Source organism: Calonectris borealis, chromosome 28 (genome assembly GCF_964195595.1).
Source record: "Calonectris borealis chromosome 28, bCalBor7.hap1.2, whole genome shotgun sequence".
Taxonomy (NCBI): Eukaryota; Metazoa; Chordata; class Aves; order Procellariiformes; family Procellariidae; genus Calonectris; species Calonectris borealis.
In genome coordinates this window covers 6,238,213-6,254,789 of record NC_134339.1, presented here as the reverse complement: position 1 = coordinate 6,254,789, position 16,577 = coordinate 6,238,213, and the positions used below count along the sequence as shown (strand labels likewise).

The 16,577-nt window shown below is 45.4% G+C and overlaps 1 protein-coding gene across 2 annotated transcripts in view; it reads right to left on the bottom strand.

Annotated features, from left to right (window-relative positions):
* The window catches only part of PTPRS (protein tyrosine phosphatase receptor type S), a 79,102-nt gene extending 68,552 nt beyond the window's left edge, over positions 1-10,550 (bottom strand). For both annotated transcript variants that reach the window (XM_075175814.1, XM_075175813.1), the window contains exons 1-2: positions 10,223-10,550; positions 1,906-2,094 (exon numbers count right to left, since the gene is read on the bottom strand). In XM_075175814.1, coding sequence (XP_075031915.1) covers positions 1,906-2,094; positions 10,223-10,406 — 373 coding nt within the window. In that variant the 5' untranslated portion in view covers positions 10,407-10,550. The remainder of the gene's footprint in view (positions 1-1,905; positions 2,095-10,222) is intronic.
* Positions 10,551-16,577: the final 6,027 nt, after the last annotated feature.

The window sequence follows — 16,577 nt, the reverse complement described above, 5'->3', positions numbered from 1 at the left end:
AACAGGTTTCCACCCCTAAGGACAACAGGGATGCTTCAGGGTTTCACCAGCTTACTAATTCAAAGCAGCTGTAAATGAGATTAATTCTCAGCAGGTATCTTCTGATTTATCAGAAAGGTCAAGGGTTCACTCTGAAGCTAACCAATTCACTGGAATAAAAATGCAGCACTCAGGTGGCTTTAAAGAAAACACCAGATCAAACCCAGTTAAGGAGCATAAAGGCATTCTAGCAAGATGATAAATGTATTAAAAATAATCTGCCTATGCATTACTCACACTTCAGATGGTCACAGAAGCATGATATAATTCTAGTTTACCTCTCATTATTTATGCTGAATGATTTTTTTTATTTGTATTTGCCTCAGCTGTTATGATAAAACAGGGAGGTCAATCTCATCTGTGTATGTGGGATTCAACAATCCATTCTAATTCAACAAAGCAGTTTAAGTATCTGCTTGTAGGTTTGCTTCACTGAATATGGATGCATTTATGCAGGTGTATAAAAGCTACACTGAACTGGAACTACACTGAATCTTTTCCACTAGTGGCCCACAGAACTAAAAATCTTTATACAGCATCTTTGCCAAACAAAGCAAGAGAAAAATCAGGCAGTTACATTCTCTGATGTTCAGATCCAGCATTACAGTAGTCAGAACTGATTTCTTCAGAGCCAGCAGAGGTCTGGGCAGAAGTAGTCGGCTATCGCTTGACTAGCTGACTTGTAAAATGTCTAACAGGAACAGAGCAACCCCAGTTGCTTCACTGAAGCCTCTGCTTTCCCTTTGCCTGCAACAAAGCCATTCATTTGCCAAAAAGACTCTTGAAAATGCTCCATCTCTCTTGGCCAAAGGAATGTTATGAGTAGCTGAAGTGACACTGGTGCTTGCTAGGTCCAACCACACAGACACATTTTCTCCAGGCTGGGTCAAAGCACTCAGTCTAAGCAGTATTTGAAAAGGATTATTTCTTGGGTTAGTTTTTGTCAAAAAGGTAAATGAAGAAGCTTGTTTCATTTTTGCAGCTATCAATGGAAGTGCTTTATCGGTAGTATTCAAAAATAAATGCACCTGTGCCCTCCTTGTACGCATACACACATTCTCACACAGTAAACTGGCAGATTTAACAAGTATAAAAACAGCTCCTGAAACGTGAACATTAAGAGACATCACATTGACACACACACAAAACAAACATAAAACAAACAAAAGAGACAGATGGACAAGCAGATGGGGAAAGACGGAAAACTGACAAGAGCCATGGAGCTGGGGTACATCTGTTGATGGAGATCCACTCCATGGGCACTGCCACTGAGCACCAAGGGGTCACTCCAGAATGCTCACAACTGCTCTGCAGCGATGACTGCAGGGACTTGAGGCCAGAGAGATCCTGCAAGAGTGTTCCTCAGCGCCAGCTTTGAGAGGCTCAATTTACACCAACAGGATCACGTTTTCACAGTCAGAGGCTGCCTGAGCTATGGACCCTATACCAGATGCATGTGGCCTAAAATGCCATGTCTGCTGTAGTGGTTTTCTTTCTTCCTTACCCAGTTCGAGGAAGAAACCCTCAGCTCCCATTCAGTCCCCAGTTCCCCCTGAGCTGGAAGAGTACCATTATCCAGTGAACTAGTTACTGCGTCTCCTGGACGGGAACCAGCTTCCCTGCTGTGATTCCCTTTATGTCAACTAGGCAGTAGGGAAGGCCAGGAGGATGGACTGGAGGGGAAAATACTCCAACCACTCCCTGAGTAAGAACACGAGTCCCAAAACCAAAGAAAAGCTAATGCCCCAATCCACACCAGTGGTGCCCATGACTATCAACCCTCTCTTCTGCTTCAGAAACCTCTGAGCAGTCTCTTCACGTCTCTATCTAGGTCTCAATTCCTCTAGTCTCACGCAGAGACCTTACCTGATCTCAGTTGTTTTATTCTCCCATTGCTTGCGCTGGGGTCGACAGGCAGGAAATCTTTAAACCAAGTGATCTCTGGGTCCGGGTTCCCACTGGCCGCACAGAGCATTGTGGCTGTTCGTGTCCGCTCCACCACTTTCAGCTGGGGCCCCATATCAATGTTTGGGAAGCCAGGAGGTAACTGGTCCTCTGGTGGTAAAGAACAAAGGAAGAGTGGTTAAACACGTACTAGGAACTGGGGCAGCTGAAGGAGCTGTTCAGTGGAATACACCAAAGAAAGCATCAGGCAGACCTGCTGCCCAGTACTCTGTGCAATGCAATTTAAAACAAGGCTACAGTAAATCATCCAGAGATGGTTTGTGAAAACACATTATACAGGAAAATTTACCAGCTTGTCCATTTCGTGTGACTATGCTAAAACCCACAAGAAGATTCTATATTTAAATGCAATCTATTAAAACCCTTTGGGGCATGGGAATAGTAATTTCAAAGTTTCTCCAGGTCTTGCACTGAATCCCTCTGTCAGGTAAGCGACTCGCACTTACTTGTTTTTACAGCAGAAGCTGTGCACACATATGGCAAAGATCGCTGCACTGCAGAGTACAGTCTATACAGTCTCATTTAAAAGGAGCCATTCCTCTTCCCTCTCCAAACCCTACAGTACGAAACAAACTGTGCAAGAGAAATAATGAAAGCGACTACTTGAAAAGGCCTGTCAAAGACACAGTGGAAACTAGGAGAGAAAGGAGAGGAAAATATCATCCAGCTGCAGTTATCAGAGGGGACACACATAACAACAATAAGCCAAGTGCTGTCAGACAGGGTGTGATTTTTAGATTTATTAATTCAGAATGCTGCTGCCCTAGAAGAAGAGGGACATGGCACCAGCACCTAGAAGACAGGCTCAACTGAGCTTCCTGCTTCCTCTCAAACTTGCCTTTGCCTTCACTAATGAGGGTGAGGAGGGCAATCCTAACCGATGCTGACTAATTTGTGATAACTAATACAGAAGGCCCAGTGCTTCCCTCATAATCTTTGTCACGACCTCCTAACTCATGTGGAAGAGAGCTGTCTTATGCTGGCTGATACAGCTCAGGAACATGCCATTGTTTTCCCCCAGAAAATCAGTCTTTGGGGGAGGGCAGCCTGGAAGGAGGATGCAAGCACCAGAGTGAGACTTTGTAGGGATTCTCCATCATTTTAAATGAGGCATGTTGAGGAATCACAGCCTCGGAAATCTATGGCATTAAATCTATCCCAAAAGCAGGTCAGGGAACAGAAGGGAAATAACATAAAGGATTTTTAAAAGGTGGGATTTTTAAAAAAGTAACATACATCACAATCAGCCCCCCACTGAAACCAGTGGGAGCTCTCACAACGGCAGCAGAGATGGGCTGGAAACCCTTGCCTTGGTTGGGAAACATCCCTGCCAACTGCAAACACAGCAAGAGCTCATTTCCTACTCTTGGCACATTACATATCAGAGGCAATGGAGCCAAACTACGTGTGGCTGAACCCAGAGACAGTGGAACAAGAGAGAAACCCAGTGGCCTTGCTATGGTGGGTGTCTTTTCCTGTAAGAGCAAAGCAGAATCGCCAGATCCCAGTACTGCTCTACGCGGGCTCCAAACACACATGATTTGGGTAAGAGCTATTCCACACTGCTGTGCCTCACACTCAACTTCTAAAAATCTATGAAGATCATGAAGGCAGAGCTAAAGGTTTGTGCGGTGCTCTGATACCCGAAACTCTTGTCTAATACCGTTATTAGCAGCACACAGCTACCGCAGAGAAGAAAAGGGTTTAAATGCCTCAATTGTGTGTTTAAAAATGTGCATTGTTTCCTTCCTCTGGCCATTGTTGAAGAGTTATAAAGGATCTATTGTGACTCACTGGAGAGTGAAATGTATTAACCACACCTCTCCTCATATATCAAAGGAATCTGACCACAAACAAAAACATGTACCGTTTTATAACTGCTAAAGTAATACAGATCTCCTAGTTTGGACAAACTTACAGTTGTATAAAGGCGTAGTCATTTCAGTGCATCTGAAGCACCTCTAAACCAGGGCATTGCATTCTAAATAGAAACATAAACATCTTTAACTAGGGACTGAACCAAACCTTTGAGTTCTCAGTTCACCAGGCTGTGCTGGGGTCTTGTAGGAGTCTCCAAACACCATGTGCTCTTGCAGATCACGTGTGCTACAAAACTCTAGCCCCCCGCAAGAGTGAGCTCAGGACAGAGGGGCCCTGGGAATTGCTTTGCCTTTGCACAGCTTTCAGCCAGGCTTTTAACGTCTTCTCTTCCCTTCTGCTATTTAACCAGGCGGTGGTGTGTTGTTAAGGAGCCGCGGAGCTGCTGCCGCATTGGCTGCAGATGACATCATTATTGATTACCGCTTTTATCCCGCTCCCTGGTGATGCTACTCCACCTGGCTCAAACCTGTGTCTGTTAATTTCATGAACCAATTAATCCTCAGAAAGAATAGCCCTCTTAACTTGCAGGGTTAGTGCGTGAGTGTGTGTGCACACATGTGTGTGTGTTGGGGGAGGCCTGGTACAACTATTACTACTGAGTGTTTCTAATTAAACAAAAATGTTAATCTTGCAGCACAATGTGCAGAATTCCTCTGAGTTTAATTAAAACAACTGCGACTAGAGGCGTGATCAGATTTGAGGATCAGATCAGCGGAGGAAGCATCACTGAACATCACATATTGCACTGATTCAAGTGCTCAGATTTCCTTCCTGCCAGGAAAGTGGAACTGCCTTCATCCCCTAACAGCTGGATTCCCTGAAATAATGCAATTACAACCTCAACTCAATCCCCACAAAACATGCACACACATGCCCTGCCACCCTCGCCATCAATCCCCAAACACCAGCCCAAACCTGATACCAAATAAATAAATAAGGGATGGTTTGGATTGTGAATTTTCTTTCTAAAAGCAGCCCAGGCAACTGAAAGAACAAAGAATCAAGATGCAAGCTGAAGATGTTCAAGGGCACATCTAGGCAGCTTCCTGCCGTTGAAAATCATGCTAGCTTACGCAGGCAAATGTTTTCACGTGTTGCACTTGCCATATTAACAGAGCAGCCCAAACACCCCATTCATACCTGCTCTTAGACTGAGTTGTTTGAAGACCCCCCCGATGAAAGGCTAGTGAATTATCTCAAGGCCACTGAACAAAGTAGGGTGAGAAAGAATAGGGGAGGAGGGATGCAGGGAGGCAGAGAGAACAGAGAAGAGCACTTCAGCATTCATTTATAATAAATCCTGCCAGAGGACATGCTCTGTGCTGGGGGACATGCTCCGAACCAACCTGGGCGCATGCGCTGACACACACACAGTCATACAGTAAAAGCAAGGATCGCCAGCTACAGCAAAGGGAGACACTGGTGCTCGCTGTCTCCTTGTCGCTCTAGAAGGTGGCAGCTCTGTATTTAGATAATTAGCTGTGCTAGAAATGAGGATGATAAAGGAAGATAAAGCGGGTGTTGCTGCTGCTCTTTTTCCCGCAGGGTGTGCACAGTTGTTTAATAATTTAGAGAAGGAGGGTGTGAGCACATACAGACACGCTACGTATTGAATGCAGAAAGCCACAATGAGGATGCTGCTGAAGTGGAGTAATTTCTCGCTCTTCTCTGGAGCGGCCCAGCTCATGGATGCTGGCTGATCTCTAAGCAGTCAACTATCCTCGCTTCACGGTGGAAGAACCAAGAACAGAGAGATGAAGCAGCTTGAGTGACACTAGTTTTAAGCAGAATCAGGATCAAAATCCAGCACTCCTGAAACTTATCCCTGTTCTTTTCATTAAGTTTATGAACGCTTACAGCTGCCCCCTCCCCAACAGGTATCCTGGCATTACGGACCTTGTGAAATTACATTGACAAGTTATTTCCATCAATGTGTATGTACTTGTGTCTTAGTTAACTGTTCTTTCACTGCCAAAGACAATTTTAATACATGGAGGAGTCTCGGTAACATGCTTTGTCTGTTGATTCCATTTATTTTGATCTGAAAGTTTTATTATGAAAATAGTAATAGCCTAACAATGTTATTAAAAATTTGCAGGCTTATAGACAATAAATACACACTTAGATATGTGTGTTGGACCCCGTAACAGTGCAGGCAATACACTGCCTTCCCTGCACTAATGTATCCCTATGTACCTTCCTTATAAAGGCACCTGAGTTAAAATCGCTCTGACATTAATCATAGAACTAATCTGCTTTCAACATGGCCTGATTTTCAGGTCACTATAAGGAAAGCAAAACAAGTCAAGTTTGAAGAAAGTCTGCCAAGAATTTTTCAAGTGGCAAGGTAACATTTCAGAGGGGCCAGCTTCTCTTTAATATGTGCTCCTGTGGGACTCGATGCTTTCTGCTGAGCATCTAGAACTGATTTTTGTTTACCTTTTGCTGATCTAAAGCCAACAATTACAAAAAACAACAAAACAGCAGGGATCTTGCTAGAACTTTATACATGCCCACACCAGATGTCCTCTTGGAGTAGGAAATATGTGAGGAAAATTTCAGGCCAGAATTGTTAAGAGAAATGTAAGAACACTTCATAAAAAAAGAATCAACAGGGAATCATTAGAAAGAAGTTCTGAGCCTGTCCATAGCAGCCTGAATCATACTCTGGCAGTAAGTACCACAGATCTTACGTTCTAATATCCATTTTTCCTCAATTCCTTCCAGCATGCAGTAATCCTCAGGAAAAGATAGCATTGGCCAGTATGCAGCGAGCAATATATCAGGGCACAGTAAATTTTGTTCCATTACATTTAACTGGACCAAGCATGTATGGGATCATGCTGCATTTACTAATGATTCACAAAGGGTAACCTCCACGGAACTCTCTCTATCAGCTTCAACAGAGCAAAGAACTAAGCCCATCTGGCCTCTGCTTGAAACCCAGCCTGTGCCTCCCAGCAGCGGAGGCAATGCAGGCAGAAAGTTGCAGCCAGGCCCCCGTGTACTCTCAGCCCACTCAGCTGCTGACAGCGTAGGACAATCCTTTGCAGCACGAGAATCTCTGTCTCAGGCTACTAAAGAAGTGGAGGGAGAGTGTAATCTGTATACAGGAAGCAATAATAATAATAATAAAAAATATGTATATCCTTCCTGGGAGCGTGGAGCTTAGAGAAACTGCACCAACCTGTGCCAATTAGCTTCCTTTCTGCCTCAGTTATAATGAAAAATGACAGTGGCTGGAGTCAATAATAACTGGAAAATGCTTCCCAAAACCACTTTTTCTCCTTTTCTTTGGGCTCTGCAGGAAGCAGGTTTGCAGGCACTATGTCTAGCCAGCTGTGGAAAGAACAGCAAGTCTCCACAGCCCTATCAAAACCTAGATCCCTTGAGAAACAGAGCAGGAAGGACAAACAAGCCAGCAGAGCTGGTGTTAAGAGACTTGGTATAAGTTGAATGCTGTCCATCACAAGCTCTGCTTCTCAGAGGCTCCCAGAGGTTTCCTCTCCTGCAGCTTCCTGTTTTTAAGTGAATGCATGTGGATTTCTATCAGGGTCTGATCCAGTAGTCATCATGTGCATAGGCAAAAAGGGGTTTACTCTCAATCCCTTCAGCAGCTGCATCTAGTAGGGAAGAATGTATTATCTGTTTCTCTTCTGTTCATGAGACTGTCTGCACTGGTGTTGAGGAAATCCCGTAACTGTTCATGCATGTGTACAGCATGAAGGTACATACATGTATTTCTAACAGTGATTACAACAGCACAGCCAACAGGCTGCAGAATTACTACAAAGCCCATCCTGCAGAGTTTGTGACAGCTGGGGCCCAGGTTTCCATACGTCACAGCATACCAAGGTAACAGCTTCTGCAAATGACAGCTCACATTCATCTCCAAGCTGTGGAGCAGCCCCCATCTTTATGCTAAGCATTAGTTCTAAAAGTGAGAGAAGAGAGACGGAAAGGAGGAGGAGGCCTTGCAAGGAAAGATAGAGAAAAGACAAACAGGAGAGTGGGTGAATGCAGAAGCAGGGAGGAAAAAGAGAGGAGTAGATGCCAGCGTGCTAACATGGTGGAGATTAGTGGATTTGTGCTTGGTCCTTTTAACTTTTCCAGCACTTAAAAATGCGGATAAAGAGGAGACAATCTTTGCTGTGTGAAAGCTAAGGAAAGATTAGAAATGGAATAACTCCAACTGAGCAGGGAAAGAGAGGGTATGCTATAAAAACTGCTTCCTTGATGCTCTTCAACAACATCTTGGCCCAGGCCAGCTAATTACTGCTCCCCCAAATTTTGTGAACTGGGTACCCTAGCTGCTCTTGCATAGTCAGTTAACAAAGCTACCAAATAAGGTCCTGTTAGGCAAACAGAATAGGAGTGCTTGTGAAAGCAGCACAACACAGGAGCAAAGCACACAGTAATAATGTTCTGGTGGGATGAGCAAAGTGCATAATTAGTCAGGCAGTGGGGAGATGTAGCTCCTGTTCTGTCATCTGTCTCTCTAGCTGACATGTGTATGATGCGGATACCGGAAGGAAGAGCTGCAAAAAGACATGTACAAAGAACCTCGGTCCCTAAGGACAGTCACTGAGCTCAGCTCGTCATTTCCCATACACTGCAGCTTTCTTTTGGTGGAGAGTGCCTAAAAAACACAGTGAGAATCCAGGCAATTTGTGAGGGTAGCAACTGGAGGACAACCTTCTCTCTTGCCACTGCTTGTAACTAAATTCAAGGGGTAGTAATTTTGAATATGACTGCAGGGGCACTTCTCCCAAACTGTCACAGCTCCCAGGGAATATATGGGAATCAGTGCGAAGAATAAGGCTCCCAACCCTCTGGGATAACCAGCTAGACATACCCTTGTCATAAAGTGCTGTTCCAATCTCCTGACAGATACATCCCACCATGTACTGCTAATAGAAGGTTAAATGCCATGCCAGGCAAAGGAGCTACACAAAGATTTAAGTGCACCTACCGTGGGCCCACACACTCAAAGGCAGCCAACATTTTGACAACACAGAGCCTGCCAGGTGGGCAGGAGAAGGGATATTCCCCGCTACAAGGGAAGGTCAAGAGCTTTGCCATGTGCCCTTTATGTCTAGTCTTTATTTACTGCTGTACGTTGGGGATTTGCACACAAATTACACTCTGCGCTATTAGGGATGTGCTCACTGTCTGTTCAAACAAAAGGATTTAAGATGCTCTTGGAGAGAACACTGAAATTGCTGAAGAAAAGGCAACTGGCGTACAGGCAGAGCTACCACTTGGCCTTATGAGGACCACACACTGCCTGGAGCACCTAAAACTGTTGTTAGCAATGCTCACTGCAGAAATAATGGCTCTTCCTGCAAGTGCCCCTACTCAAAAGCCCATGGCTCTTCTATAGTATCTCCTGCTGATGGCTTCATCAACAGCCAATGCTCCCAAGCTAAACTCCCTTCAGGAGTTCTCAGGCAGTTATCCACCTCACCCTTTTTGCCAGGATCACTTGCACTGCCGTGTGGTTTGAACAGAGGCCACCGCGCATCTTTTCCCCTAAAATGGGTCAGTTTTAGCAAGCAGCCTAACTTAGTGTAAAATAGAAATTTTACAGATCTCTAGGGTAGTAACAGTAAACATCCAGAGGCATCCACAGCAACAGCATATTGTTCCCTCCCCCACATCAAGTTCAGGGACCATACTTCAAACAGATGACATGTTAACATCCTCCATAATGGAGACAAGTGAAAAAAAGAACCAGAACAAAATGGAGAGGGGATTTTCTTGGAGAGTGCATGAAGCAAAGGACCTCTGGAAAGAGGAAAGATGCCCAGAAGAAGGGCAAAATAGGTATCTTGCACAAGGGAAGAGGCTGGCATTGCTACCAACGGCATGAAAGCCCATGCAGATGCATCACCATCTTAGCCTCAGCCCATTAAGTGATTCCTCAATTGAGAAGGTTTTCTTGGGTGTCTGGGTGAACGGTGCCATGTTTCTGAGGAGAATGATGGGGAGTTTCTGGTCCTGCTCATAAACCCGGGGAAGGAATCTTTACTGGAGGGGAGGGAAGATCATAGAGTCATAGGACAATTCAGGTTGGAAGGAACCTCAGCACATCATCCAGTCAAACCTCCTCAAGTGGTCCAGTTTTAGCTTTGTTTCTTACATAGCAATTTTATGATTCTCTGGGATAATAACAGCAAACAGATCTGACAGGTCAGAACAAACCGAAAAAAGGAGGACTTTGTGCCTTGGCCGTACATTTTGTGATAGCCTTCCCACTCATCTCAAGGAAGGGAGAAGCTGAAGAGTCCCTTCTCCCCTGTGACACTGAAACATGGCAGGCAGACACGCTCTTTACCTCGGAGGACGGTAAGCTTGGCATGGACGGTGACCTCCCCATGAGGGTTTTGAGCAACACACTCATAAATGTTCTCATCCCGGGGAGTCCGGAGGGGCTGGATCCTCAAAACAGCACCTGCACTTTCATCAAATTCAATTGTCTGGGGGATAAAGGGAAAGAGAGACACGCACATAGTAAGCATCCTTGGGCTGCAAGTAGAAGGTTCATTCCTGCTTCTAAAGGAGGCACCAGCATATATACAAGCACGCACACTCACAAACACACTTCAGCAGCTGCCCCACAATCCCCTATATATAACCGACATAGTCAACTTGCCTCTCCACTGACCTCACGGTGACAGAGAACTGTCCCATGCCAAGCCCTGTCCCTGACCACTGACCCACCGAAACTGCTTGTACATTTCAAATGCTCTGAAAGAATGAGCCATGGTGACGGTGTGTGTGGGGTGGGTGTTCAGAGTACAACTGTGATGAAGGAGGAGGAAACAGACCAAATGAAAACAAAATAAAAATGAACCCCCGCCTTGCTCCTCCATCTGCATGGGCAGCTGACACCACAAAGCTCCTCTCAGCACACAGCTGCCTGGCAGGGCTGAGTCCCACAGCAAATTCCACAGGATGACCTCCTAGTCCTTGTTCCTCCACTCTCATTTCTATCTAAACAATGCCAATTGCTTGGGTCTGGTTGCCAGCAACTGTAATGTTTACTGCGGGCTGTCCCACGGTTAAAATAATGAGCCATGGATGGGTATGAAAGGTGCATTTACAGAGCTGAAGAAGTACCAGCTTAGTTGGGGTTTCTTAGGGAAGGAAGAAGACAGCTTTATATCATACCCCAGGAGGGGAAAAAACCCAACAAAACAAAAGAAAAAACTCCAATAACGTAAGTAAGCCAAGTTCTCTCTCGCTTTGGAACAAACCCAGCTGTTGACATGGCCAAGAGCTTGCATTTCACTCCTTCTGCTGTTAAAACTCCTCCCCTTCCAAACCTCCCTTTATTATCAGGTCTGAGAATGGCCAAAGAAGAGCACTAGCTGCTTTGTGTCAGTCTCTCTCTCTTTATACATACACAGATACAAATTTCAAGGACATCTCTTACCTCAAACCTCTGAGAGTTCACTTTCTTCCCTTTCTTGTTCCAGGTGACCCGTGGCTTTGGGTCTCCAGTTGCTTGGCATACAAAGGAGGCCACCCCTCCCGACACACCAATTTGGTCCACAGGTTTTTTAATGAACACAGGGGGACCTTTAAGAAAAAAAGTATCATCATTGGCACAAGGAAAGACAAACTCTAATAAACACTCTTTGTAATTAATAGCAGCATTATCACTGCTATTCGCTAATCATCCCAGATGAAATTAAACCTCTTGGCATTTTAGGAACAAACAATCTTTACCTCCATTTTACATACGAAGAAGCTACAGCACAAAATGATTAAGGGCCTGATCCTACAAAGAGATTTCAATGCAAGGATGTTGCAAAGCCTCTTTTACTTCTGAAAAGTGGACTTTTAAACTGTTTTGCACAGGAGAAATTGCCCTTGCAATGCCCATCTAATGATCATCACCAAAAGCTGGCAGAGCTGAAAACAACATCTAGAAACACTGAATTGCACTCCCCGGATCCTAGCAGATGACCAAAACACCAAGGAATGGGGGAGATTTATACAAACGTACCCAAGGCAGGGGTAAAAGGTGGGAGAAGGACCATGAAATAAATGGAGCAGGCACTTGGCACATAGAGATCTTGAGGATGATGGTGTGAAACAGGCTGATGCCAGTGGCTTGTCGTGGTTTAACCCCAGTTGGCAACTAAGCACCACGCAGCCGCTCGCTCACCCTCCCCCCCTCGGTGGGATAGGGGAGAGAATCAGAAGAGCAAAAGTAAGAAAACTCGTGGGTTGAGATAAGAACAATTTAATACTTGAAATAAAACAAAATAAAAATAAAATATTATAATAATAATAACAACAATAAATTGTAATGAAAAGTAAAACAAAAAGAGAGAGAGAGAAGAACAAAACCCAGGAAAAAAAGAAACAAGTGATGCAACCACTCACCACTCACTGAGTGCGCCCAGCCAGTCCCTGAGCAGCGACCGCTGCCCCCCAGCCAACTCCCCCCAGCTTATATACTGAGCATGACGTCATATGGTATGGAATATCCCTTTGGCCAGTTTGGGTCAGCTGTCCTGGCTATACTCCCTCCCAGCTTCTTGTGTACCTCCTCGCTGGCAGAGTCTGGGAAGCTGAAAAGTCCTTGACTTAGTATAAACACTGCTTAGCAACAACTAAAACATTAGTGTGTTATCCCATTATTGTCATGCTAAATCCAAAACACAACTACTAGCAAGAAAATTAACTCTATCCCAGCCGAAACCAGGACGTGGCTTTAGGATGTGAAACCTCCTTGGCTTGCAGCACCTCTATTTTCATCTGCAAATCTTTCCTCTGGCCCTCACTGGTACATTTACACAGCAATAGGTATGCCATCCTTTGGAACAGGCAAGTTGACAGGATACAGCCCAACAAACGAGAAGTCGTGATCATTTCAAAACAATGCAGTTGTCAAGACCAAAAGCACGGCAGCCAAGTCTGCAGTCTGCTCCTGCAGTTCCCCCTTCCCCTCTTCTCACCGTGAGACAACTGAGAAAAACAAGGAATTCACACTGCTAAAGGAAGAAGCCAAAGCTCCTCAAACTCCTCTCATAACCAGATGCTCAAAGGTGCAGTGATGCCTGAACAAACACACTCAGAGCCTGGGGCTGCTTTTTAGCCAGCCTGGACCTAAAGGAACAACACTTGAGCTCGCAGCACCTCTCCCTCACTCCCTGCCACTACTTTCCATCCATGTCTGACTGCCTTCAAGAGCACCTCTGCAAGGAGTGGAGAGGATGCTGGGATGGGCTTTCTGACCAAGGAAGGTGTCAAGTGCCTTCTCATGAGAGGAAGACGAGGCCAGAGGTGCTCGTGCAGAGCCCATATTGCCTCTACCCTCAGGGAATCCTCCTTCCATGTCTAACCTGTTTTCCCTGCACAGCTTCCTCTCATCTAGTTAGTTTAAAATTTATTGAAATATTTAAATCACAAGGCCACAGCTGTGTTCAAATAAAATCATTCAGATCATAAAGTTGCCGTCTGTTATTCTTGAGAAAAGTAGACCATGTGACTCTGAAATGTGTATATTTATATGTACATACGCAGAGTCTATAAAATAAGATGTAAACAGCCTACCAAAGAGCTTAAGAAGCGGGCAAATGGTAGCTAGAGAGAAGTCTCCAGGGTCTTTTAGGGGTCAAAAGACAAAAGGAAGCATTCCCCCCTTTCCTGCCTGGTGTGGCCAGCAGTATATAAATAAAAGCCACTGAGCAAGCTCATGTGATGCAATCAAGCATTTGTTTCCATGCTGGAGGTAAATACAATTTGCTGGAGCTGTTTACGTCCTACTGAATGCTGTGTGTACAAAGCATAGGATTTATAAATATCCAAATCTATATTTAGAGGTCAGAGTCATCTTTGCAATGTTACAGCTAAAGGTTACCAAGCAAGTCCCACTGGAGGTACTGGCACTGGGGAATCTGTCTTCCATCTGGGAAAGGCAAAACCAAAACTTTGCTTCAGGCTAAAATATAAATGCTCACTCTGCCTGCAACTTGACTTCCATCCTCTCTTCTCCTCAGTTCAATATGTGAAGAGTTTGCAGAAGTCAATTCTGAAGGTACAGCCAAAAACATCCAGGGCTTTTAAGAACACTTTATTGATGCAACTTCATTTCCTAAAATAAAAGCCCCTAATAATCCCTAATGTCACATATACATTTAAATGGGTGCAAGCAGTATGATGAGAGCACAGCTGAGAAGAAAAATAAGGTTCTATTTCTGTCCTGAAGAAGAGGACGGTGCTCCAAAAAATAGTGAACTTGGAGTCATTGCTCCGCATCCTTTTTTAGGGACCTCTGTCGACTCAGTGTGTGGTAACAGGGAAGCCGAGTCGGTCTGTGAACACTGCTTTCCTGAGCTCACTGCAATGCTGAACTGCCTACGATAAACTCACTCTTAGACAGCGAGAGACAAAAGAAAAGAAACCAAACAAAAATCCCTACCAAACAATCTATTAGATTTTGCTACTCACTTGGAAAATTGGTGAAAATCAAAGCTAAATTGTTGATTTTAAAATTGCCCAAGCCTCTGAGCTCCAGACTTTGATACTTCCTCCCCTGCCAAATCACCCCTTGCACTCTCCACCTATGCACCCCTAGTCGCTGCAGCACTTGTCATTCAGCCCACGCCAATCGCAGAACAACCCTCTCCCTCTGGGAAAGAGAAAGCCAGCGCTATCTCAGGCAAGGTGGTGATGATACAAAGCTGAAACAAATTCCTATGTGCTGCGTAGGACTACCACAGCTCTGCCGTGCCAGGTCCAGCTTGCAGTGAAACAGGCAGTTAGAATTCAGTCTTCAGCTCTGCAAATCGCTTTGAAAGCCTCCAAAAGCAGGAACAAGGTGCCATGGGAAAGTGAAACACTATCAGCCCACTCAGAGGGGCTTATGTGTTTCCCCTCATTTGCTGAGATTGCAGGACCTCCGTTTTAAATAAATAACTAAAAATCACAGACAGGCATTTTCCAGATGACATACTTGCAACCTAGGAGATTTTATATCACTTCACCAATCTTCCCTTATGGAGAGCTAAGAACAAGTCAGTCTTGGAAAGACTGAGTTTGAGTTCCACCTAGGTCCAGTGGTGACAAGAGATTTTTCTTTTTTCCCTTTCTCTGCTTGCAAAGTAGCAGAACCTGTTTTTTTGCAGTATCAAAACAGGAATGGAAAAACCTGGAGCTTAAAAGAATTTTCCTACTATGGGAGGCTTCCTGCAGAGTCTGGGTCTCCAGAGAGAAAGCTGAAAAGACCAGATGGCTGCTGTGTACCTGTGATTCTTCTCTACAGCTTAATGGAAAGCCATCAAGTCAAACTGAACCTTGCACTCCTGCCCACCACCTCCACACTTCCCAAAAGCAACAGCCGGGGCAAGCGACATGCTGGATAGTTGCCACAGACTGTAAGGAAGAGACACATATTCACCATCCATCCCGTGCTCTGTGATTGCATCCACAAAGACGATCAGCACACACACTGTCTGCCCTCTGACCTAACCTCTGCCATTCTTTCCAGACAGCTCTGCTCCTGCCCTGCATCCCCGATTGCTGTCGAGGGCAGCTGATGGGACCATGCAGTCATCCTCCTGGTCACCCCTATGCAGACAACTTCCAGTTGGCTTCACTTTCCAAAGCATGGGGCTAGAGAAACACGGGCGGTGCCGGCATCTGTGCAGAAGGGACATGACGCACATTTGCTGCTGGGATTTTGTGAATTCTAACGCAGACTTTGAGAAGAAGCTGCGAGGTGGTAAGGGTGGGGTCTCCTACTCATCCCCGAGGCACACGCACTAGAAGACATCAGCCCACGTACAAGGGCTGCACAGCAAGGCAGCTTTCCTCACAGAAGAGGAAAATGCTGCTGCCTCACCTCTCCTTCCTTCCTTCTTTCATGTGACACCAAAGCAGAAAAAGTTCTTCAAATGTAGTCATGGAAAAAAAAATCCAACATCTCCCTGCTAATGATACACAGATGACAAAACAGTCTAAGAAGCTTTACGGCAAGGAAGCTTGAAAGATATAGGAGTGGGGAAAAGGAGGGGACATCTCACCCTTTAAACCCAAATGTCCCTCAGGAATTGCTGCCATGGTGAATAGCGGATGATGGACGAGGAGTGAGGGAGGCAGGCCGGCCACCATATGCCTGTCTGAAACATCAAAAGCCAAAGACAGAGAAAGAGTTGGAGAATCCAGAGGTGGTTTGAGGGGTGGGAGAGAGGCAGGAGCACAAACGGGTTTAACATATCTGAGCTGACAGCTGAAGGAGAGCAGGGTGCAGGGAGGAGAAAAAGAAAAAGCACAGTTATGAACTTGCACCATGGATCCTTCTTCCTTGCCTCCTGTAAGCCTGGTCTCCAGACTGAGATGGCTGCCCCTCCTGCCAGCACTGCAGGTGGGTTTATGGAGGGACAAGGAGGTCGGGGATGCATTTAGCCTTGCAGACCACACCACAGGGTAGGAGCAGCTTTCTTCACACTACCCCAGTATGCTCCAGCCACAACATGGGAGACAGCCTGAAAAGCTGAGGGGAAAACTCGCACCGGCTCAGCTAAGGCAGTCGAATGAAGGCCTGGCAGTGCAAAGGGCTGTGTAAAACCAGTATGGCAGCCACCAGCCCACTTCCCGGCTCTCTGGGTAGTTTCACGGAGGGGCGACCGGTTAGCCCGAACAGGGGGAAGGAGAGAGGCAAGTCATAGTGGGGA